The sequence below is a fragment of the Lampris incognitus genome, chromosome 8 (genome assembly GCF_029633865.1).
Source record: "Lampris incognitus isolate fLamInc1 chromosome 8, fLamInc1.hap2, whole genome shotgun sequence".
Lineage (NCBI taxonomy): Eukaryota > Metazoa > Chordata > Actinopteri > Lampriformes > Lampridae > Lampris > Lampris incognitus.
In genome coordinates this window covers 42,084,895-42,111,232 of record NC_079218.1, presented here as the reverse complement: position 1 = coordinate 42,111,232, position 26,338 = coordinate 42,084,895, and the positions used below count along the sequence as shown (strand labels likewise).

Here is a 26,338-nt window from a genome sequence, read left to right as displayed (position 1 = left end):
GAGAGACAGAGAGGAGAGACGGCGAGAGGAGAGACAGAGGAGAGAGAGAGAGGAGAGACAGAGAGAGGAGCGATAGAGAGAAAGAGGAGAGAGAGAGAGAGGAAAGATAGAGGGGAGAGAGAGACAGTGTGAGAGAGACAGAGAGAGGAGAGACAGCGAGAGGAGAGATAGAGAGAGGAGAGAAAGAGAGAGGAAAGATCGAGGGGGAAGAGAGGGGGGGTGAGGGGAGAGAGACAGAGAGGAGAGACGGCGAGAGGAGAGACAGAGGAGAGACAGAGAGAGGAGAGACAGAGAGACAGAGAGAGGAGAGAGACAGACAGAGGAGAGACAGAGAGAGAGAGACAGACAGAGGAGGGACAGAGAGAGGAGAGAGACAGAGAGGAGAGAGAGAGAGATGACGAAGGCAATTAAACGTTGTTATTAATGAAGGTTGTTGTGTTGTAGTGTTGTTATTCCATGTTATGTACACTGAGAGAGCCATGAAACTGGAGTCAGAGTCCATGTGCATTATGTGCAAACCTACACGGCCAATAAACACGATTCTGATTCTGAAAGTTATTAAAACTATTATCAAAATAAGACGAATATGAATTTTTTTTGTTTGTTTTTGGCGTGTGCAGCATCTCCTGGGCCAGGCTGGATGACTAAACAGAGGTGACTACGTTTCATGAAAACGCCGAGGAACCATCAGGCCTGAAGACTCAGCAGCCCATCACCACCACCAACTATGCAGTCATTCAACCTATTGATCAGTCAGTCATGTCTTCCAGCAGTGGAAAATGTGACACCCAGACGGACGAAGGCTACACTTCAGTTTCCTAACGGAGGACAGTGTTATTTTGTTTCCTACCCGTATTCCCACGGTAGGAATACGTTCTGTCACTGACGACATTCCCCTGTTTTCCTTGAATCCGTTCAGGAGGAAAAACCCACATTTAACCTCTGTGAGGAAGAAACCTATTCTTGACCTACATATGTGGGGGAGATATCTTTAAATTTGTAAACTCTATCTAATTGGCGTATTGTATTCTGTTGTGGGAGACTGGAGATTTGTCCAAATGCGGGTGGGGGGATTCTAGAAAATTACTCATTAAAGGACCCTTGCATTGAAAAGATATAGACAATGGGGGTGGGGGGTGGAGGTCATTAAAACATACCCCAAAAAAACAAAAGGTCCAAAAACCCCAATTAAATTGTGTTCAGTCAGGGGCGTCCGGGTGAAGTGGCGGTCGATTCCGTAGTCTACCAACACTGGGATCGCCGGTTCGAATCCCCGTGTTACCTCCGGCTTTATCGGGCGTCATACACACAATTGGTCGTGTCTGCGAGTGGGAAGCCGGATGTGGGTGTGTGTCCTGGTCGCTGCACTAGCGCCTCCTCTGGTCGGTCGGGGAGCCTGTTCGGGGGGGGAGGGGGAACAGCGTGATCCTCCCACGCGCTACGTCCCCCCCTGGCGAAACTCCTCTCTGTCAGGTGAAAAGAAGCGACTGGCGACTCCACGTGTATGGGAGGAGGCATTTGGTAGTCTGCAGCCCTCCCCAGATCGGCAGAGGGGGGTGGAGCAGCGACCGGGACGTCTCGGAAGAGTGGGGTAATTGGCCGGATACTATTGGGGCGAAAAGGGGGGGGGGGGACAAATGAAAAGATAAAAGAAAAAAGAAATTAAATTGTGTTCAATGACACCAGGCAGCAGTTGCCTTAGAAAACAAACAAAACAAGCTCCGTTATGTTTTTAAGCCAGAAATATCCAATATTCGTCGATCGTCCCACTAAATCAGCAAGTTTTCATATATAGTATATTCGCAGCCGAAAGGCCAGCTTAAAGGGAGGAATTTTGTGCTGGGAATAAAAAGGTCCAATTTTGGGGGGGAAGGGAAAGACACTCAGTAGCCTGCTAACCACCATAATGGTTTTTGGCATGTTTGTAACCCTCGGTGCTAAATGGCTCCCCTGTTCTGACCCGGGCATCTCATCTGTTTCCACTTCCACACCAGCTGGTTGAAGTCCATTTGACGAGACCACCTAAAAGCTTCAGCACAGCACTTGGCATGAAGGCCTTGGGTCACTGTGTTCCCCAAACCTCCATCCAGCCTCGGAAGCACAAGAGGAGGCTGACTGCTTATGGTTGCTCTCAATCTGTTGGCTCCTGCCCCAGCCAATATTAAGGTTACGTTACAAAAGGACCAAGGCAAGGTTTTGCACACGGTTGTACCTTTTTACAGGTCATATGTTTGTAAATCATTCTCAGTTATGAGTGTCCCTCAACCAATGTGACCAAGACCAAACACTGGGCACATACACCGATCAGCCAAAACATTAAAACCACTGCCATCAGGAAATAGTGTTGCAGGAAGGTGTGTACCTGGCCTACAATAGTGTTTAGGTAGGTGGTACGTGTCAAGGTAACATCCACATGAATGCCAGGACCCAAGGTTTCCCAGAGCATCCCACTGTCCTCTTCCCATAGTGCATCCTGATGCCATCTCCTCCCCAGGTAAACGATGTTCATGCACCCAGGCCATGATTCATCAGACTAGGCCACCTTCTTCCATTGCTCCATGGTTCAATTCTGATGCTCACATTCCCATTTTAGGCGCTTTTGGTGGTGGACAGGGGTCAGCACGGACACTCTGACTGGTCTGCAGCTATGCAGCCTCATACACAGCAAGCTGTGGTGCACTGTGTGTTCTGACACCTGTCTATCACAGCCAGCATTAACTTTTTCAGCAACTTGAGCTACAGTTGCTCTTCTGTGGGATCGGACCAGACGGGCTAGCCTTGAGCACCCATGACCCTGTCGCCGGTTCACCGGTTCTCTTTCCTCGGACCACCTTTGGTAGGTACTGACCACTGCATAGCAGGAACACCCCACAAGACCTGTCGTTTTGGAGATGCTCTGACCCAGTAGTCGAGCCATCACAATTTGGCCTTTGTCTGGAGTCGCTCAGATCCTTACTGTTGCCCATTTTCCCCCGCTTCCAACACATCAACTTCAAGAACGGACTGTTCACTTGCTGCCTAATATATCCCACCCCTTGACAGGTGCCCTTGTAACGAAATAATCAGTGTTAGTCACTTACCCGTCAGTGCTTTTAATGTTTCGGCCAATCTGTGTATTGCATTTTGCAATTCTGACTCCAGTTCAACAGTGTCCCTTTGCATAGACGTAAACCAATAAAGTGGTCTTTAGGGTCACCATAGGTTTATGTCATTTTGCAATATTCTTAAGCCGTCACTCAAGTATAAACGCAAGATAGACAAGAACAAGAAATACGTGTGCATCCTGTGTTTGATGCAATCGCTGACAACGAACGCCTTACAGTGACACACTAAACAGAAATCTCCCCTCCCTCATCAGACTGGTCAAACCCATAGTGAAGCAGCCTGTGATGCACATGCGCGCCTTTGATGCACATGCGCGCTGTGTACGGACATGAATACGTGATTTTTAGAACTTGCCAGACATTTTTCCACCGAGCCCAGGTAGTAAACAGTGATCATTGCCCCCATAACAAAGATGTGTATGCTGGATACGCCTTGTGTGTGCGTCTCTGGTGTCAGCGCTGAGTGGCCGTATGACGTCAGCGTGTAAATGAGCCAACAGGCCAAACCACAGCCGGCACTCTGCCAGATCCGTCTGCCCCGCAGGATTACTGTTCTGAGACCAGCTGGTCTATTAGAAGGAGAAAAGTGGCCCATATGACTGCTCTCGCTCCCACGAGAAAAGCGCCTCTCGGATAACGTGCCCTTTGAAAAGTTGATTTCCACCAGCAGACGAGGGCTTCGGTCAGATCGTAGGTGCACCTGTGTGTTGATCCGGCACGACACGTCAGCGAGGTTTGCACGCGATGGGCAAAAACGTCACAACTCGGTCGCTGCGTGTGTGTGGTCATCAACCCCGAGTCCAGTAATTCTTCACAGCCTTTGTTAAAACTCGCCTGCACAATTCAAATCATGCCCGTTAATGTATCAAAGCTATTTCTAAGGTAGAGAAAAAACGCTCGTGATTTTATGTAAAAAAAAAAAACCCAAAACAAACAATCATCCGGCGACAGAATTGGTTTACAAATTGATTCCCTGGGCGTCCGGTTGGCGTAGAGGTCTATTCTGTTGCCTACCAACACGGGGATCGCCGGTTCGAATCCCTGTATTACCTCCGGCTTGTCGGGGCACCCTACAGACACAAAATTGGCCGTGTCTGCGAGTGAGAAGCCGGACGTGGGTATGTGTCCTGGTCGCGGCACTAGCACCTCCTCTGGTCGGTCGGTCGGGGCGCCTGTTCGGGAGCGGGAAACTGGGGGGAATAGCGTGATCCTCCCACACGCTACGTCCCCCCCGGTGAAACTCCTCACTGCCAGGTGAAACGAAGGGACTGGCGACTCCACATGTATCGGAGGAGTCATGTGGTAATCTGCAGAGTGGGGTAATGGGGCAGTGTCCATGAGCTATTTTTAGCCCTTCTCGAGCGGAAGCGGAAGCTTCGCAGCAAACGGAAGTCAGACATCGGATGCACTAGACTATATTAGGCGTACGCAGTTTGTTGTAATTTTCTTCGTTTTTTTGCGCAATTTTTTGCCTTTTTCACCTATTTTTTCTAGTGTGCCATGGTGTACGTAAAACATTGCTGCTATGGGAAATGCAATAGTGACTCCAGATATGGTGGGTGTACAGTTCCTTAATTTTCCGAAACCCAAGCAGCAGCTGGAGAAGTGTTTACGTTGGATCAGAGCTTGCGGCCGTCCACACGAGCAACTCAACGTTAACAAAGTCCATAAGATGACGTTCATCTGTACCAAGCCAAGCTTCACTAAGAAACTCGGCCAGAAAATCTGTGTTCAAGACCTGCGTGCATCAAATCACATATATTATGGAAGTCACACATAATCTAAACCAATATGCAGTGTCTTCCTTAATGTCTGGTACAAAGGATACTTTTCTCTTCATTTGGCTATATACTACAAGAGTTCAGATTTCAAATCAAACAATTTCATATGTGGTTTAAGTACAGATTTTCAGCTTTTATTAGTGGGTGTTTGTATAAATATCGGATTCAAATCCATGGATGAATTACATGGAATCTATTTAATTTTTTAATTTACTAATTATTTTACATATTTTAATTTTTATCTTATCATCATTCTCTTTCTCTGTATCCGTATTTCGGGGTGTGGGAGTCGTGCTAAAAATCCTGTCTCTATGTGGGAGGGTGGTGTGTGTGTGTACAGTGAATGGTAAATGTAAGATGTATATCTTATCGTGGCACTGGGTGTGAGTTGTTATGTTTGTCTCTCTTGTTAAACTGTAAACATGGAAAATGAATAAACAGAATTTTCAAAAATTGATAAATAAATGAATATCGGAGTCCCCATTTAGAAACTAACACTTTTTTTTATATAGTCCCAGTATTTCAGACCACTTAAACTATTGGGACAAGTTAACATTATAAAATAAAATAAAATAAAATATTAAAAAGTTAATAAAAGCTAATAAAAAAGTCCACTAATTTAACTGTGTTCATAAAACCATGAGCGGGGGCTGGGGTGCAATCGGTACTTTGTCCCGGTGCTCCCTGGCCAGTCCGCTACTGACAGGGTCAATAAACGCTAAAAAGCGATGCTTTAACCTCATATGAAATTGTTTGATTTCAAACCTGAATGTATGTAGTAGCCTACATAGCCAAATGAAGAGAAAATGGGAAACCTTATGCTGAGTGACAGCTGACCCCCCCCCCCCCTCAACTAACCGGTCAATCAATTCCTGTTTTTTTCCTGTCCTCGGCGGTCCACGACACTCTAGCCATCTTTTTAATTGCAGGTTACTGTGCACCTCAATCTCCGATGTAAACTTTGCACCGGGAACTTCATTTGGGGTTAATATTGTAAACTACTAATAAGACACGTTAGTCCCTAGCTAACGAGTCTGACCCTTTAGCCGAGCGGTTAGTGATGTCGCCTTGTGGTGCAGTACACGCCGTATCGAATCCCGCACCGGGCAAGAAAATAACCGGTAACAATATTATCGGATTCATGGTAGCATATATGTGAGTTGGTGTTGTAAACACAGCCATGCTGTACTGTCTAACGTGCTCCGCATGTCTGACTTCCGGTGACGCGTCCATAGCGACAGCGCGGCTGTGACATCGCTCGGACGCTGCCCCGTTGGCCGGATACAACTGGGGAGAAAGGGGGGGAGGTCAACAACAAAATTCCCTAAACTGATTAAAGAGAAAACAGAGCGAAAGACGTGCTAGGCTGTCAGTCCATCGTAGAGCCAACACAAAGACGCACACACACTCGCGTGTCAATGAGAAATGAAGGAGTCTCTGATACAACTGACTTGCATCATGGCACCTGCAGAAAGTACGAGCATGAAGGGGGACAGAAACCCCAGGACTGAACCATGGACTCTGTTGCTGTCCTGATTAGAAACAAACTATGTCCCGCCTTTAAAGGTAAGTTAGTAAATAACCGGTCGGTTTGGCGGACACTATGGGCGGACTATTTTGGCGCCTATGGCGCAGGGGCTTGTGGGAACGTGTTGCTACTCTTCCGCTAGCTTAGCCTTTCTTCAGTCGAGTCAGACAGGCAAGACGGACAGTGATGAATACATGTTGTTGCTGAATGTATTTCGATACGCTTCCGCCTTGGAGACTATTTGTATGTAAGTAACGTATGTAAATAATTATCAAACACGTTTTCTTAAGGAATGTCATGTTAGAAACGTTTTTACCGTTTGGGTAAACATGCGCTCTGCTGGTTAGCATGCGCTCTGCTGGTTAGCATGCGCTCTGCTAGTTAGCCGTTACAGCAGTCGTTAGCGCTGTTCACTAATGATTTTTTGATTTGTATTTGTGGTGGCTGAGCTGTGTTTCTATACAGTACATTGCTGCTTTATATTTTGGTAGGAATCGTGCATTTATGTACTTATGTGTGTAAACTATTAATAAGACCGGGTCTGACCCTTTAGCCGAGCGGTTAGTGATGTCGCCTTGTGGTGCAGTACACGCCATATGGAATCCCGCACCGGGCAAGAAAATAACGGGTTACATGTGTATAATACTTACGGTCAATATGACTGTTGATGTTTACATACCGATTTATTTTTCTTATTTCTGTAACGTTTCAGTTTTACAAAAAAAAACCACAACACAAAAACAAGACCAGTAAAACAAGAAAAGTCAAGCCCTGTGTGTGTAGCTTTGCACAAGAGTACGCGCTGCGAGGGTAGTACAAACTACAAAAACATTGAAAAAAAGATACCATTCGACCATAACCTGGTGGTTATATTGTGAGAAAGTCCAATGTAGAAAGACAGTTAAAGTTGCATGATCAGGTTATATTCTGTGAAGAAGTGTTGCTGTGCTAAAATATAGGTCAGCCACCTGGGACTTGCTGGGAAGGCAGAGGCGGGGACAACGACCTCATATGACTCCCACGTTGGGGCAGAAACAGCTGAGCAACTAACTGTATTTGTGTCCCTGAGGATGACTGGATATTCAGTAGTCTTTTCTCTTCATTTAGACAGCAGGAATGCTTGTGGATATATTAAACATACGAATTTGTAATATATATATATATATATATGACATTGTTATATTATAATCCACCGTGGCAACATTGTTCATTTTTGGACAGGTACGACGATTAAGTTTGTTTTTGTTTTTTTAATGGATTTGAATAGTAAATTTGATATCGCCAGATGCCAGGAAGTCCTGGCTGGTAGGGGTACGTGCAGCTCCAGAGACAGCGGTCCTAATTGCCATGCTGTTCTGTGCACAGGCCAATGTTCCTCATCCACTTAGAATGAAACCCAGGCCAAAATGAGCGGGCCTCCCTGGCTCATCCCACAGTGCAATTATGTACACACCCAGCAAATCTGAGCTTCCGAAGAAATCTTTAAGCTAACGATTATTTTGTTGATCCCCTGAGGATGAGTTGGGCGTTGTAAGCAGGAAGGGAACTCATTAATTTAAGCAACAAATAGTGCAAATCGTAAACAAAACAAAACAACCCCCCCACCACCCCCACCCCCAACAACCCAAACAGAGCAAGAACAAATTCAAACAAAACAGAATAAAACAAACATTAAAAACCCAAATAGCCTGGTGGACAGAAAAGACGACTGACTGGATTTACACACAGGAACAGGTAAATGGCATCAAACCAGGATGCTGCCATCTTCAACTCCATCGCACATCCTGTCTGCACACCTACCCCATGCACGTTTTGAGAAATACTGCACGTACCAACTGGGTACATACCTCAACCTCTCTAGTCGGCACCTGTTAGCAATTCAGTTTATCTGACAATCACAGTCCTGCAATGACAAAATGAAGGACAGAAACATCAAATAGAAGCAGCAGATTCGACAAGCCGATAGTGCCTAAATGTTTGTGTTTTTTGCTCCCTCTCTCCATGTGTATCCTGTCTGCTAACTGCGCCCAGCGGCTAAAGGACTTGCTCCCAGGATGCACGATGGACGGGAGGTAATTTATTCATAGCGGCTATGAAACAAGAGGGGGTGGACTTGTAGAGGTCTCCCCTCACCTATTTCTCGTTACAATCTATAATCATCGAGGGGGATGGGCGTATCAATTTGCACTTAAACAGGTTGGGGGGGGGTGTCTCGCCAACCCCCCACCCCCACCATCCACCGCCACTCTACACCACCCTTGTCTAATATATCACCGCAAGGCTGCCTTTTCAGCTGGCTGGCTCACGGCCAGCTGCTTGGCTGCTGGTGGAGAAGATTTAGCCCCACCCGTCCTCCCACTACTAACAGTATAATGAAACACCTTTCAATTTCTACGACCGGGAGAAGAGTTTTATCTTACAGGATGAGCAGCATGGCTTTAGGATATGCTGCGAAAAGGTTTTATGTCCGTCTGTCTGTCCATATATCTATCTGTCTGTGATGCCATGTAAGATATCGTGAAAATGACAGTGTGTGTGTGCATGTGTGCGTGTGTGTCCATATATCTATCTGTGATGCCATGTAAGATTTTGTGAACATGACACTGTGTGTGTATATATATCCGTGTGTGTGTGTGTGTGTGTCTGTCTGTCTGTCTGTCCATATAGCTATGTGTCTGTAATGCCATGTAAGATGCATGCGTGCGTGTGTGTGTGTGTGTGTGTGTGTGTGTGTGTGTGTCTGTCTGTTTGTCTGTCCATATAGCTATCTGTCTGTGATGCCATGTAAGATTTTGTGAACATGACAGTTTGTGTGTGTGTGTGTGTGTGTGTGTGTGTGTGTGTGTGTGTGTGTGTGTTATCTCTACCTGTCTGTGATGCCATGTAAGATTTTGGGAACATGACAGTTTGTGTGTGTGTGTGTGTGTGTGTGTGTGTGTGTGTGTGTGTGTGTGTGTGTGTGTTATCTCTACCTGTCTGTGATGCCATATAAGATTTTGTGAACATGACACGCTGTGTGTGTGTGTGTGTGTGTGTGTGTTATCTCTATCTGTCTGTGATGCCATGTAAGATTTTGTGAACATGACACACTGTGTGTGTGTGTGTGTGTGTGTGTGTGTGTGTGTGTGTGTGTTCATTCCACTAGACGCCCTCACGTAGGTCACGTAGCAGAAGCTGATTTCTGGGCAAGATTTTTGGCTAAACCAAATGATTAACAGCTGGTATTTTTCAACAAACCTGTACGTGAACACACATACACACACACACATAACCCGCGCTGACACACACATATGCACACACACGAATGCGCACACACTCACACATCCTCACTGGCACTCTTAACCAATCCAACAGTGATGCATGGCCAATATTTGTTTTTGCTCAGTTTTGATCTGACGTAGAAGCGGATGGAGAGAAGGAAATAAAAACCATCCGTCCAACTCTCCCTTTATTTCAGTCTCTTTTAAATTCAGACACACACACACTCACTCTCTCTCCCCCTCTCTCTGGCCTGTTAGATAAGTAAACAGTGTGTTGTACTTTGGAGTTGTGGACCAGTCTTTCAAGCTCTGCTGTGCAGGGAACAAGTGAAGCCATTCTGACTGACGTGAACAAGATGGCCAGGGTTTGTTTACTGGTCCTCGCCGCGGGTTTACTGTTGGAGACGTCGGGGCTCAGGGCTGGAGATGCGGAGGGAAACCCAGGTGACCGCTGGGGGTGGGGTCTGTTAAGGATTGAAGGGCCATAGGAAGAGACGAGAGACATACTCTGAGTGGGTAGTTTGGGGGGGGGGCTTTACTTGCTTTTAAACGGCCGGTACTTCATCTAAATTGAAACGAAATGGTACTCCTAAAGTAAGAAAAACCGGAGCGAGGCTTGAACAGATGTCTCAACATGGGACACGGTTGACCGGGCACGTTTCAGTAACATCTGCTCATTCTTGATGTAGTTTGATGATATGAAAAAGTTTGTTTAAACTGTAGATGTTGATAAAAAATCATAGAAATTAGCCCTGTGAGTAGAATTAGATTGGATATTATAGGGGGGTCCATTGACAGGAAGTAGTTGCCAGGGGTTTTGATGCTTGGGGTTCAGAGAAATCAAAAATGACAATCTAATCGAATGAACCAACTCAGAGTGCACCTTCATTAGTTGTCCCCCTTGTGTTTCTCTTCAGCTTCGGTGTTTAGGTCACAGAAGTCGGCGGCCAGTGTGCTGCGCCGCCATCGGAGGGCCAACACCGGCCTCTGGGAGGAGATCGGAGCAAACAAAGACAACCTGGAGAGGGAGTGTAGAGAGGAGATTTGTGACATGGAGGAGGCCAGGGAAGTGTTTGAGGACGATGAAAAGACGGTAGGATGCACACACATATACACCCACACACTCAGACACATTCACAGACGCACACACTTGTAATACATATGGTTGGGTTATGCAGCTAAATGCAGATACTGCACATTTTCACGTGACATTATCAGAGACAGCCGCTTATGGACAGGTAATAAAGGAAAAGTATACGTGTCGCTAACCCATCTGTTTGTCCCTCAGATGGAGTTCTGGGCCACCTACGCAGGTGAGCACTGTTGATGGTTCATGAAAGTAATGAGACACGTGAATGAAGTCGTTAAACTTTTTCTCTAAACTTGTGTGTGTGTGTGTGTGTGTGTGTGTGTGTGTGTGTGTGTGTGTGTGTGTGTGTGTGTGTAGATGGGAACCAGTGTGAGTCTTCCCCCTGTCAGAACGGAGGTGTATGCAAAGACGGAATCAATGCCTACGTTTGCTGGTGCCTACCGGACTTCAACGGCAGAAACTGTGAAATAGGTGAATGAACCGGGCTGAAAGTTGAACCAGATCTTTAAATAGTGCAGCACATAGCGGGTACGGGTGATTGACTGGAGCCTTTTTTTTTTTTGGCACGTTAATGTGTTGACTGAAAGGTCGCCGTCAGACAGACAGACCGACTCTATAAACAGTCAAGATTCACTGCAGGTCTACAGACAGTAAATGGTATGTCGTGAATCTGACAAGGAATTCTCTTACACGTCTGTCACCGGAATAAATCGTAGAGAAAGACAAGAGGAACTTCGGAGAAGGTCTTTGCACGAAGTCAAGCGGTTGCAACATTCCATATAAGTTGGGCATCCGGGTAGCGTAGCGGTCTATTCCGTTGCCTACCAACATGGATTGTCGGTTCGAATCCCCGTGTTGCCTCTGGCTTGGTCAGGCGTTCCTGCAGACACAGTTGGCCGTGTCTGCGGGTGGGAAGCCGGATGTGGGTATGTGTCCTGGTCGTTGCACTAGCGCCTTTTCTGGTTGGTCGGTCGGGGCGCCTGTTCGGGGGGGGGGAATAGCGTGATCCTCCCACGCGCTACGTCCCCCTGAGGAAACTCCTCACTGTCAGGTGAAAAGAAGCGGCTGGCGACTCCACATGTATTGGAAGAGGCATGTGGTAGCCTGCAGCCCTCCACAGATCGATGGGGGGCGGGGGGGGTAGAAACCGGGACGGCCTGAAGGAGTGGGGTGATTGGCCATATACGACTGGGGAGAAAAAGGTAGAAAAGATGCATATATGTTGGAGTAAAGAATCATGCTAAACACACAATTAGCCGTCACCATTTTAAAATGTCTAGCTGTAAACAGCGATAAGAATCCTCACTTCTGCTACCAATCCATGTTTTCACATGTACCCTCTCACCCATTTCCAGAGGTAGCCAAGCAGTGTTTGGTCAACAACGGCGGATGTGCCCATTTCTGTGTGATGCGGTCGCAGCAGCCTGTGTGCCAGTGTGCATCTGGCTACAAGCTAGGCCCCGACAAGAGGAGCTGTGAGCCCACAGGTAAAACAAAACCAGGCACACACAACGAAGAAGAAACCACATTTTATTGTTCAGTTTTCCAAAATACTAACCCATCTTTAACAGGAAGTTTCATGGTGTTTCATCTCGAGCGCGCGTGCGTGCGTGCATGTGTGTGTTGCGTTTCCTGACCACATCGTGAAGGGCATTCTGAGCCTCTCTCTGTCAGCGGGTCGTGAAGTTCTGTCTACAACAGCTAGCAACTGCACAGAGCCTCAGGACAGCCCCAACCTGATTTACCCCAACCCGGTTCACCCCAACCCAATTCTCACTACACAAAAAGAGAATGACCTCATTTGCTGGCAAGCAACTGTAAAAGACTCAAAGTGGGGCATCCAGGTAGCGTAGCGGTCTATTCCGTTGCCTACCAACACGGGGATCGCCGGTTCGAATCCCCGTGTTACCTCCGGCTTGGTCGGGTGTTCCTATAGACACAATTGGCCGTGTCTGCGGATGGGAAGCTGGATGTGGGGGTTGGTCGGGGCGCCTGTTCGAGGGGGGGAACTGGGGGGAATAGCATGATCCTCCCATGTGCTACGTCCCCCTGGCGAAACTCCTCATTGTCAGGTGAAAAGAAGCGGCTGGCGACTCCACATGTATCAGAGGAGGCATGTGGTAGTCTGCAGCCCTCCCCAGATCGGCAGAGGGGGTGGAGCAGCGACCGAGACGGCTCGAAAGAATACAATTGGGAGGGGGGGAAAAGGGGGGGGGGACTCAAAGTAAACCTGAGTTGTATTTGTTCCTCAACAGAAAGTACATTATAGCAGAATATCTTAAAGCCGTGAATTGAGGAAGACACTGACAAACAGGCTGACACAGGCCTGTCATTGCAGGGTAGCCGAGGCTGAATCTCAATTTGTAGTGCATTGTTAGAGATGCAAAGAGATACCAAATGGTATTTGAATCAAATTAACATGATTTATCCTGAATTTAACATTCTCTCCAATGCACAAATACAAGGGGCGAAAAATACACTTACCTCCTAAATTTATGAACAGCTGTCATACACACAAAAATAATGAAATAATGAAAACTATTATATAATGTTCGATAGAATATATTGTTTGTTTATTCATTTAACTTTAATTTGAAAAATATACATTATTTTTCACTATGTCCGCTTTGGCGATACTTCAAATACAGGCGATATAAAAAGTCGACACACCCCTATTAAAATGGCCAGCTGTCGTGATGTAAAAAGTGAAACTAAGATAAATCATGTCAGAACTTTTCCCACCCTTAATGTGAAATTGCAACACGTAAAAATAAAAGGAAAAACAAACAGAAACATTTTTGGGAAAATAAAAAGGAAAAAAACAAAACTTAAAATAACCTGGTTGCGTAAGTGTGCACATCCTTTTATATTTTATATCTGTGTTCAGAATTAACCAGTCAAACTCATGTTAGATAGTAGTTAGTATACACCTGCCATCAATTAAAGTAACTGTGATAAACCCCAAATAAAGTTCAGCTGTTCCTGTAGGAGTGACCCGACATCTTCGTTGCATCCAACTGCAAAAGCCATGGTCCACAAAGAGCTTACAGAGCATGAACGGGGTCTCATTGCTGAAAGGTATCGATCAGGAGAAGGGTAAAAAATAATTTCCAAAGCATTAGATATACCATGGGACACAGTGAAGACAATCAGCAAGTGGAGAAAATATGGTATGACAGTGACGTCACCAAGAACAGGACGTGCCTCCAACCTTTATGAGAAGACCAGGAGGAAACTGGTCAGGGAGGCTGCCAAGATGCCCGTGGCAACATTAAAGGAGCTGCAGGAATTTTTGGCAAGTACTGGATGCTCCCTACATCTGACAACAATCTCCCGCATATTTCACGTCTGGGCTATGTGGTAGGATGGCAAAACGGGAGCCTTTTCATATGGGAAAAGATAAAATCCAAGCCCGGCTATATTTTGCAAAAAGATGCGTCCAGTCTCCCAAAATCATGTGGAAAAATGTGGTTATGGTCTGATGAGATTAAGGTTGAGCTTTTTGGCCATAATTCCAAAAGTATGTTTGGGTAGAAACGACACAGCACATCACCAAAAGAACAGCATACCCACAGTGAAGCATGGTGGTGGCAGCATCAGGCTTTGGGGCTGCTGTTCTTCAGCCCGACGGTGGAGGGAACCATGACTAGCTCCAAATACCAGTCGATTTGGGGACGAAACCTTCAGGCGTGTGCTAGAAAGATGAAGATGAAGAGGAAATTCACCTTTCAGCAGGACAATGACCCAAAGCATGCATCTAAATCAGCAAAGGAATGGCTTCACCAAAAGAAGATTAGTGTTTTGGAAAGACCCAGTCAGAGCCCAGACCTGAATCCAGTAGAACATCTGTAGGTGACCTGAAGAGGGCTGTGCAAAGGAGATGCCCTCACAATTTGACGGAGCTACAGCGTTTTTGCGGGGAAGAGTGGGGAAATTTGCCAAGTCAAGATGTGCCAAGCTGATAGACTCTCACCCAAAAAGAGTGAGTGCTGTAATAAAATTAAAAGATGCTTCAACTAATAATAATAATAACAATAACAATAATAATAAAGTAGTAGTTTAGGGATGTGTACACTTATGCAACCAGTTTATTGTAGGTTTTGTCGTTTCATGGTTTTCCCCTAAAAGTTTTGTTTTTGTCACTATTTTATAGGTTGCAATTTCACATTAAAGGTGGAAAAAGTTCTGATATGATTTTTCTTGCATCACAAAAACCTGCTACAGGGGCACATAGACTTTTTACATCCCCTGTATATGTTGTACCAATAAAGCACCTATTGAAATAAACTGAAAAAATGAGCAATCCTCTGCCAAGGTTCACCAGTTCCCTTGAATAACATCCCACAGTGATGCTTTCTAGGTAATCCTTCCTTGACAGAAGGAATAGAAACTAGAAGGAATAGAAAGTACATTACCTTGAGAAATGGGTGAATGTGTTGGCAAGTCAGTTAGAGTGCTTTAAACCGGTAATATGAATTGGATTTGACAGCTTCAGTCCACTCCACTTCCATTCTGCCAATCATTTCATTTCTGCCAGAAGTAATTAAGGTCACAAACGTACTGAACATATTCTCTGAAATGTGGAGTCTACCTTAGAGGACATACGAATAAGATCACTACTCTTGTTATACACAATACAGTGTACTGTGCTGTTGACTTGAAAAAAAATTGGATTTTTAAGAAGAGCAGAGTCTGGCATATTGGATAAGGTCCACAGCAGATAAACAGTCATGGGGGGGGGGTAGAGTCATAATTGAATGGACCTGTTCATGAACCTTTTCTGTGAGAAGTATTCTGCATAAAGAACTCCATCACTGAGTAAACAAAAGCAACCCAGACAGAAAACTGTTTGGCGTTATGGTTTTGTGTCTGATGCTTGATGAAGGTGGCTCAAGGGGAGCAGAAACTCCTTCTTACTTCTTTGGCTTTCATCACCCCCATTACCCCCCCCCCCACCCTCACCCCATCCCCCACCCTCAGGACAATTCCCCTGTGGTCGTGTGGTTGTAGCCGTCGTCCCAAACCTGAGAACTTTCCTCAGTGAATTTAGCTCCAGCTCCAACAGCACCCGGCAGGTCGGGAACTATGACTTCAACTCCACAGAATACGAAGACTATTACCTCTCTGAGTCAGATTACACCACCACGATCCTCAAGCCGGAGCCGAAGCAAGAGCCGGAGCCTTCTGCCTCTACCACGATCTCCAACGCAGCCCCGTTGGACGCGGGGATTAACGGCAGCAGCACGAATCTGAGCAATACCACGGAGGTGGCCGCAAGTGACCCCATGGGGAAAAATCAGAGGTCTCACTGGTCTTTCTTCCCAACCATAGCCCCAGTCACAGCAGAAAAAAACAACAACAAGAGGATTGTGGGAGGCTTTGCAGCTGCTCCGGGAGAGATACCCTGGCAGGTGGGTGAGGATGTAGGGGGGGGATCAGCGTGGGGCAAGGAGAGGTAAATAGGAGTTTAGTAGGCACAGACAGGATGAGAGGAGGGAGACAGGTTGAGGTCAGTGGGATAGTGGCAAAGATGCAGTAATAGGTAGTAAGAATTGATTGCACAGAAAGGGGGAGGGGAATGGATGCCAGGTAAAGATGGAAGAAGATTAACAGGATTGAGACCCTGGCAAGGAATGGTATAAAGGGATTTATGGGAATGGTGAAGAGTGATAGCAGTATTTTATATTAGCAATATTTTTATCCCAGTAGGGAAATTATTTTATTATACATACGCCATCACTAACAACATTCAACACAGTGCAATTTCAGATGAGAACAGCCACAAGAGGCGATTCTGCGGTTCAAGCCAACACAGAATGTTAGACGTCAAAAGCTTCGACAGCTTAATTAAATATACCCACCAAGTTTGGTGATGTTTGGACACGCTGTCAATGATTTATGGCCAAATTTACGTGAGGCCACTGCTCGTGTTTGGAACGGGTGGTGCCCCCCCATTGAACGATTTCAAAATAGTTTTGTACACGTGGTTCACCATTGTTATGAAACATATCCTGTGACTTTTGTAATGATTGGACAAACAATTTCTGATTTATAGTCTAATTTGTGTTATGCCGTGCCAATTTTTGCATTTTAGCGTCCCCTAGTGGTAGATTTGAATGAAACGTTCAATGTATATTTCAGGTACATGTAGACCAATAAGGGACCACTAAGGGACCACTCGAAGACACAAGTCTGTTAGCATACGCTTCTTTACTTGAACAACTATACATATATATATATATATACACTACCGTTCAAAAGTTTGGGATCACCCAAACAATTTTGTGTTTTCCATGAAAAGTCACACTTATTCACCACCATATGTTGTGAAATGAATAGAAAATAGAGTCAAGACATTGACAAGGTTAGAAATAATGATTTGTATTTGAAATAAGATTTTTTTTACATCAAACTTTGCTTTCGTCAAAGAATCCTCCATTTGCAGCAATTACAGCATTGCAGACCTTTGGCATTCTAGCTGTTAATTTGTTGAGGTAATCTGGAGAAATTGCACCCCACGCTTCCAGAAGCAGCTCCCACAAGTTGGATTGGTTGGATGGGCACTTCTTTGAGCAGATTGAGTTTCTGGAGCATCACATTTGTGGGGTCAATTAAACGCTCAAAATGGCCAGAAAAAGAGAACTTTCATCTGAAACTCGACAGTCTATTCTTGTTCTTAGAAATGAAGGCTATTCCATGCGAGAAATTGCTAAGAAATTGAAGATTTCCTACACCGGTGTGTACTACTCCCTTCAGAGGACAGCACAAACAGGCTCTAACAGGTACTATTTAATGAAGATGCCAGTTGGGGACCTGTGAGGCGTCTGTTTCTCAAACTAGAGACTCTAATGTACTTATCTTCTTGCTCAGTTGTGCAACGCGGCCTCCCACTTCTTTTTCTACTCTGGTTAGAGCCTGTTTGTGCTGTCCTCTGAAGGGAGTAGTACACACCGGTGTAGGAAATCTTCAATTTCTTAGCAATTTCTCGCATGGAATAGCCTTCATTTCTAAGAACAAGAATAGACTGTCGAGTTTCAGATGAAAGTTCTCTTTTTCTGGCCATTTTGAGCGTTTAATTGACCCCACAAATGTGATGCTCCAGAAACTCAATCTGCTCAAAGAAGTGCCCATCCAACCAATCCAACTTGTGGGAGCTGCTTCTGGAAGCGTGGGGTGCAATTTCTCCAGATTACCTCAACAAATTAACAGCTAGAATGCCAAAGGTTTGCAATGCTGTAATTGCTGCAAATGGAGGATTCTTTGACGAAAGCAAAGTTTGATGTAAAAAAAATCTTATTTCAAATACAAATCATTATTTCTAACCTTGTCAATGTCTTGACTCTATTTTCTATTCATTTCACAACATATGGTGGTGAATAAGTGTGACTTTTCATGGAAAACACAAAATTGTTTGGGTGATCCCAAACTTTTGAACGGTAGTGTATATATATATATATATATATATATATATATATATATATATATATATATATATATATAAATAAGATAGTTAGATAGATAGATATTGACCTGCCGCCCAGTGACTGCTGGGATAGGCTCCAGCATCCCGCGACCCCAACTGGGATAAGCGGCTTGGATAGTGGACGGAATGGATACATGGACGTCTCCTGCAAGTTTTGTGACGATTGGCCCAACGGTTGTTGACTTTGGGCTATTTATGTGCTGAGCCACGCCCTTTTGAAGTTCATTGGTCAATATTTTGAAAACTAAAGATATCAACAATATCTATGCTACATTTGATAATCTTGGTCCAGTAATGAGTCACTTAAAATCTGGCAGCAATCAGCCCTACCATTCAGGAGATGTCAAAAATTGACTTTTCACAAAATTCAAAATGGCGGAAAATCTAGTCAGGCGGACTTTGATTCTTGGGGTAATATTTGTAGAGTGATAGCAGCTGAAGGTCTACCAAATTTCCTGTAAATTGGTTTTAATGGTGTAGGATTTATGACCTTTAATTATAGCAGCCCCATCAGGCTGACTGGGGTTATTTTCCTTGGGCGGCACACAACTTGCACACAACTTCCAATCAATGGGCAAAATCTCATGTCTTTGCCCCGGCCTTTACCATCTCACGGGAATTTGCGCAAACATTTCTAAAGAAAAATAATAAACCAGCACAAAAATAACAAGGCTTAAGCCCTTCGGACTTAAACCCTGAATCATGAGGGTTCTCACTCTTTTTTGAAATGGTTTTCCATGACTTTTCCAGGACATTTTTCATGAGTTTTGCTTGGACATTCATGGTAGTAATCACGTGTGCACCCCCACACACAAACCACTCCTCAAACAATTATCATTTGATCAGTTTTACTGAAGTTTTATTATTTTTCAGTGAATTGGGAACGAAGACCCTGAACTTGACATAGGTTCATGTGGGTGTGTCGTGATATTTGACCTCAGTGTCTCTAAATGGACTGTGTAACTTGTAGCTTGAACATACCACCTAAACAGTATGTCGTCTCAACAGGTTAAAGAAATATGATATAACCTAACTTTACAATTTTCCATGATCTCAATAATATTTCAAGGACATTTAATCAAGTTGATCATTTCACAATCAGAATCATGTTTATTAGCCGTGTAGGTTTGCACAAATATGGAATTTGACTCCGGTTTCGTGGCTGTCACTGTACTTAACATAGAATAACAACACAACAATTTTCAGGTATATACACAAGGATTGACTATATACAGGTGAAATAGGAAGTGATAAAGTGCAGTGGTGCAGAGAATATATCAGAGATGCTGAAATAGATGTTAGCAGGCTACTTACATACATGCCTGAGGTAGATGGACATGACAGAGTACCAGTATACGTACAATGTAAAGTACAATATATACAAAATGGATTTATTTGATAGTGTGTCAAATTTCATTCAAATTTGATGTTTTCCAGGTGTTTTAAATGACTAGAAAACTAGTCTATAAATTTCCAGGTTTTCCAGGGTGCATGGGAACTAGTATGTGCATCCAACACCAATTGCACATTTACTTCCTCCTGAAGGCCAGATTATACAGTCAGGTCAAGGCAACCATTCATTTCATTCCGCTTGCTCATGATGCTAACGTATGTACCTCTCAAAGGTTATTTTGGGAAGAATGAATCTATTGTTAAAGCAGCTTTTATCATTCAGCCATACATGACAGAGAGGATGATTTGTATGATTTAGGATGCAATTAAACTTACCTGGGTGGCTTATTGTTTAGGACTGTCACCTCATAGCAAGAGGGTCCTGGGCTAATTTCCAGCACACCTGAATGGGTTTTGCATGTCCTCCTTCTGTTTACATGGATTTTCTCTCACAGTTGAAAGACATGCATGCTAGGTGAGCTGGAGTCTCCCCATTGCCCATAGGTGTGAATGGGGTATCTGTGTGTGTGTGTGAGTGACTGTGTGTGTGGTTCTTGTGATGGACAGTGGACCTGTCCAGGGGGTTTCCCTGCCGCCCACCTAATGCCTGGTGGGAGGGACTCCAACCTGAATTAGATAAAGTGGGTATAGGTAATGAAAGGATGGATGAATATTACCCGTAGCTCTCTTGTGAGACAATTTGTTCAGTGCACGAGTCCAGATTCAATCCAATAGTTGAGCCGGATTTTTAACGATCTCTCTCAGCCTGCTGCTGCCCTTCCTTGCTTGGTTTCCTTTCCATCAGATGAGGGCGTAAGCTGTGCACACTGACAACCACACTGTGACAAAACATCAACAGGCTCTTTTCACAGAGGAGAGCAGGGATATGACAACGGAGGAACCGGAGAGCAGAAAATTCAGCAGCAGCATGTACAATAAAAGAGAAGTAGAAAGGCAAGGTGTTGTTGCTTTTTGCCATAATGGCATGTACTATTTCTGTGCATATGATTTGATGTGTGTTTGCAGGTAAGCCTGATGACCACACAGAACACAAAGCATTTCTGTGGAGGCTCCCTGATCAGCGAGGTGTGGGTCATCACCGCAGCCCACTGTCTGACCCAGGCAAAACAAGCTGTGGCAGACTTCTTCGTTAGAGCGGGTAAGACATGCAGATGTACACCGTATACATCAAACGGTATCTACATGTACAGTCTGAAAACAAACACACACAAAAAAATGTAAGGAGCCATTCCAGTGACTTTATTGAATGAATTAAAGTCACTGGGGAAAAAAACACCTTCAGTGTGCATCACATTTGTTTCCCCTGAATGAAGATATTTTATGCAATGCAAGTATCACCACATCCAGCCCAGCTCTCTGGAAGTGGGAACGCGTGTGTTTTCCCACAACAGACCTTTGGTTGACTTGTTTTGCAGTGAGTCAAACACTAGATGAGCGTTGGGTAAGCTAGTACTTATAAGACCTTTATTTAGTACACGTTTGGGTAGTGACCGAAAGGGTGAGGGCGCGGATACAAGCGGCTGAAATGAGTTTCCTCCGTAGGGTGTCTGGGCTCCGCCTTAGAGATAGGGTGAGGAGCTCGGAGTAGAGCCGCTGCTCCTTCGCGTCAAAAGGAGTCAGTTGAGGTGGTTCGGGCATCTGATTAGGATGTCCCCTGGGCGCCTTCCTTTGGGGGTTTTCTGTGCACGTCCAACTGGGAACGCCTTGGGATCCCCCAGGAGGAGCTGGAGGGCGTTGCTGGGGAGAGGGACGTCTGGAGTGCCCTACTTAGCTTGCTGCCACTGCGACCCGACCCCGGAGAAGTGGCTGATGATGAGATGAGATGAGAAATACTAGCTCACTACCTTAAAATCCATCTTACAAATACTACATATACAGCATTTACGTATACTATGTAACACTGCATTTAACACAATATGGATCTCACACAACCCTGTTAGGTGGAGGAAATGCTAATTCGACAAGGTTCTTACAGTGGTTGAGGGTGCTGTATCCCAGGTTGTGCATCGCCTCCTTGCTGCTGGAGCGGGAACTGCGACACCTTCCCCACTGGTCATTGTCATAGCAGCCCGACTGTGCCTTCATCTCCTCCTTCAGGATCACTCTGTCGATCCCCTGGGCGGGGGGGGGGGGACATTAATTGCAAAATTGGAAGAAGCACTTTGGGTCACTGAGGATAAGATTGAAAAGCACTGGTCTAGAGGGCGGTGGCTCTGTGGAGATAGGCCGACACGTACATGAACTCGGTTTAGGCTGAGTGTTGAAAGTTTCAAAGCTAATTAGCTAAAAAAAAAAAAAAAAAAAGTGTTGGTGCAGGCGTCCGGGTGATGTGGTGGTCTATTCCGTTGCCTGCCAATGCGGGGATCAGCGGTTCGAATCCCCGTGTTACCTCCGGCTTGGTCGGGCGTCCCAACAGACATAATTGGCCCTGTCTGCGGGTGGGGAGCCAGATGTGGGTGTGTGTCCTGGACACTGCACTAGCGCCTCCTCTTGTCGGTCGGGGCACCTGTTCGGGAGGGAGGGGGAAGTGGGGGGAATAGCGTGATCCTCCCACATGCTACGACCCCCCCCCCCCCGGTGAAACTCCTCACTGCCAGGTGAAACGAAGGGACTGGCGACTCCACGTGTTGGAGGAGGCATGTGGTAGTCTACAGCCCTCCCAGGATCGGCGGAGGGGGGTGGAGCAGCAACCAGGACGGCTCAAAAGAGTGGGGTAATTGGCTGGATACAATTGGGGAGCAACAAAAAAAAAAGGGGGGTAGTGTTGGTGCTTTACTGATTGTTGCTTGTTGTGTAGTGAGTAAAACACACAATCCCTCCACTCTGTAAACGGGCGGTAAATAGGAGTGGGATACCTGTCTCAAACAGAGAAGTCTCGTGTTGTGTGTGAACTTCCTTTCGTGGCAGGTTTTGCACGACGGCGGACATCAGCGGTGTCCGAGCGAGCTGCGCTGTTAACAAACTGGTTGTTTTGTTTAACTGCACATTATGAACAACTTGCTATCAGCGATGTTATACCATTAATATACAGTGCAAATCCCACCAAACTTCACAGATACCTGGAAAATAGTGTTTTTCACTGGAATGGACCTCTGAGGATTATTTTTCTCTTGGAATTATAGTGGAGCTAGTTTTTCAAGGTGTTACTGTTTTGCCACTCAAGGACCTCAATTAACTACTGTAGCTTTCAAAAGTGCCAAAATGTGTTCATATTTTATGCTCTAAACACACACATATGTGCGCGCGTGTGCGCACACACACACACACACACACACACACAATATTTGTGCCATAGACTCACACAGTCCAGCCAGACTACAAAGATATGGAAAAAGCCTCCTGTAGGTTGCAGACTGGGGCATGGGCTTGTTAGAGTATCCAGTGCTGTTTCAACAATGTCTTAATTCCGGGCGTCCGGGTAGCGTAGCGGTCTATTCTGTTGCCTACCAACACGGGGATCGCCGGATCAAATCCCCGTGTTACCTCCGGCTTGGTTGGGCGTCCTTACAGACACAATTGGCCGTGTCTGCGGGTGGGAAGCCGGATGTGGGGATGTGTCCTGGTCGCTGCACTAGCGCCTCCTCTGGTCGGTTGGAGCACCTGTTCCGGGGGGATAGCGTGGTCCTCCCACGCGCTACGTCTCCCTGGTGAAACTCCTCACTGTCAGGTGAAAAGAAGCGGCTGACAAATGCACGTGTATCAGAGGAGGCATGCGGTAGTCTGTAGTCTGCACGGGTGGAACAGCGACCAGGACGGCTTTGAAGAGTGGGGTAATTGGCCGGATATAATTGGGAAGAAAAGGGGAGGGGGTCCAAAAAAACAATGTTTTAATTCCATTAATTCCACTCTAATGAAGGTGTGGCCAGATAAATGTTAACTACTGACTATCTGTGTTTGGCTTTTTGTCTTAAGATGGACCTGTTTTTATACTTTTCTCAAAAACTGATTTACATCATGGGCAAACAAGAGATTGTCTCAGGGGCATTTTTTTTCTTTTCATCAAAGTGCACTCAAATAGAAGTTATTACAAGGCATGGTTGTTATGTGTTTTTAATCCCCCCCCCCCCCCCCAACTAGGTGAGCATGACTTTAACCGTAATGAGAACACTGAGCGAGACTACATGGTGGCAGAAAAATTCATTCACCCCCAATACAATGAGAAGACGTCCCAGTATAACCATGACATCGCCCTGCTGAAGCTCAGTAGCCCCGTGGAGCTGTCTAAGTACATCCTGCCGATCTGCCTGGGCCCTCGAAGCTTCACCGAGAACCTGCTGAGGGAGTCCAGCTACTCGCTGGTTAGCGGCTGGGGAAGGCTGAGATACCAGGGCCCGGATGTCAGCAAGCTGCAGAAGCTGGGTGTGCCCTACATCGACCGCACCGAGTGTAAAGGCAGCAGCAGTGAACACATCACACACTTTATGTTCTGTGCGGGCTACCGTGACGCATACAAGGACTCCTGTCAGGGAGACAGCGGAGGGCCCCACTCCTCCAACTACAAAGGCACTTGGTTCCTCACTGGCCTTGTTAGCTGGGGGGAGGAGTGCGCTAAGGAGGGGAAATATGGCGTCTACACTCGCATCTCGCGCTACTTTCCGTGGATCAGCCAGACCACAGGGATTCAACTTAGTACCGCGCTGTGACGTACCTAGACATGAGGCGTCTACACACGCTTACAACTTCGCCATTATACTAACAAAGCCTAGGCTTTATGCAAAATATACAAACACATTACAGTGTGATAATCAGCTGTCTGTTGAAGTTTATGGCAATTTGCTTAAACTGCTTAAGAAGGACTTTTTTGGGGGGGGGGTCACAGTGTACTTCTCACTCGGCCTAGCTTGAAATCAGTGAGATGTATAGGTTGAACTGAACAATAAAATAGGACCTGGGATCTGGATTCAAATGATCTGCATGTAACATTGTTTTCATTGTTTTATGCAATTGCTTTTAAATGATATTTAGTTGCTATTAGTATTCCTCTCATTAACCTCTTAACTTTTTGAGAGGCCCTGACTCAAAGCCTACTAGCAACAACCAAATCTTTAAAAGAAGTCACATCAGCCAAGTTGATTCCAATCAAATAACTTTGTGCTTATATTTGGGAAAATAATCATACACTATGCATATAATACATATACTCTTCCAGGATAAATCCAAACACCCATGAAAGTGCAAAATCAACAAAAGCAGCAAAACTGCAGTCTTGGATCTCTTGAAGTTATTTTCTCTCAAAGAGGTCCGCCTGCTTACAAAAGGCAAACCAAAAACTTCAGTTTCCCAGTGTGACAACATGGCAAGCGCTGGGTGGATTACTCCAAAAATGTGATTTGGGCTAATTGCATATGATCACATAGGAACAAATTATCACTGAATCAATGGTGGATTTTTTTTTTCAAATTAAATAACATTGTAATTGTAGTTGTTAATGATTGTAGATTAGAAATTCGATGTCACTTATCAGTGACACATATTTCTCTCCAGAAACTCCCATTGTAGATGATTGGCTTTGTTCTCTGTGCCACTTCTTTAAAGCTATTCTGAAGGAGCTCAGTTGTTGCCCTGAAGGCAAGGTAGGAAAGGGATCAAAGGTGGCATTTGCCTCCTAAGGGGATTTTGGATGTTTTGCTCTTTAACATGTAAAAGGTCTATTGTGTAGACAGTGCCAATAATGCGATGTCCTCTTTCTATGACTACAAATGAATTAAAGCTAATTAAAGTACCCCTCCACTCAAAAATGTGTTTTTCTTATGTTTGTGTCCCCTAAAGTGTTTGACCTTGACTATGCTGATTTGTATCTGTGCAAAGCTTGTCACTGGAGCAGTGTTTTCACACTCTACTGGAGGAGGCGCTGTCTGTGCACTTCTCTAAAATCTGAGATTCAAACGGATCCCGGGCAAGCTAGATTTGGTACGTCACAAATCTGAAAGCGAATCGCTGTCTAATATGCAAATGTTGGGAGGAGCAAAGAAACCTGAAACCTCCTGCGCAAAGCGGACTTGCCAGTACAGAGAGCGAGTCTACGTTAGCATAGTGAACGTTTTGACAGCAGACATGGTAGTGTGTGCAGTTTTTGGATGTAAACCGGACCCTGGAGCTCGGAGTTCCGTAACCTAATGCAAAAGTCACTGGGTTTTCTCAGGAAGTTAATTTTGAGGTCGGATGCTGTGCCGACTATTTATCCTGGGACTGCGACAGTGAGCGGGAGTCAGTATGAAAGTTATGCATTTCTTTTACTCAACCAACAGTCAAATGAAAGCTTTCTGTATGTGACACAATTCCTTTCTTTCCTTTCAAAGTTCAGCCATTGTGACGTCTTGAGTTGATGCAGTTGGAGGACAGCAGGGGGAGCTAGCGGGCAAGATAGGATGTAAGTTTTTTTTTTTTAAATTTTCTCCCCAATTTGTATCCGGCCAATTACCCAGCTCCTCTTGAGCCGTCCCGTTCGCTGCTCCACCTCCTCTCCGCCGATCCGGGGGCGCCCCGACCGACCAGAGGAGGCGCCAATGCAGCGACCAGGACACATACCCACATCCGACTTCCCACCCGCAGACACGGCCAATTGTGTCTGTAGGGACGCCCGACCAAGCCGGAGGTAACACGGGGATTTGATCCGGCGATCCCGCGTCGGTAGGCAACGGAATAGACCGCTACGCTACCCGGGCGCCCAAGATAGGCT

At 45.5% G+C, this 26,338-nt stretch overlaps 1 protein-coding gene across 1 annotated transcript; it reads left to right on the top strand.

Moving 5' to 3' along the window:
* Nucleotides 1-9,986: 9,986 nt before the first annotated feature.
* f9b (coagulation factor IXb) lies at nucleotides 9,987-25,397 on the top strand. The gene is made up of 8 exons (XM_056284192.1): nucleotides 9,987-10,117; nucleotides 10,591-10,766; nucleotides 10,962-10,986; nucleotides 11,121-11,234; nucleotides 12,119-12,250; nucleotides 15,744-16,174; nucleotides 20,665-20,797; nucleotides 23,737-25,397. The coding sequence occupies exons 1-8, from the start codon at nucleotides 10,030-10,032 to the stop codon at nucleotides 24,300-24,302; spliced, it is 1,665 nt and encodes a 554-aa protein (XP_056140167.1). The 5' UTR covers nucleotides 9,987-10,029; the 3' UTR covers nucleotides 24,303-25,397.
* Nucleotides 25,398-26,338: the final 941 nt, after the last annotated feature.

Excerpts from the sequence above, each read along its gene's own strand:
- f9b (XM_056284192.1), top strand. The coding sequence starts at position 10,030 with ATGGCCAGGGTTTGTTTACTGGTCCTCGCCGCGGGTTTACTGTTGGAG. Across the intron at positions 10,767-10,961 it reads TTGAGGACGATGAAAAGACG|ATGGAGTTCTGGGCCACCTA; the intron begins GTAGGATGCACA and ends TTTGTCCCTCAG. Across the intron at positions 16,175-20,664 it reads CGGGAGAGATACCCTGGCAG|GTAAGCCTGATGACCACACA; the intron begins GTGGGTGAGGAT and ends GTGTGTTTGCAG.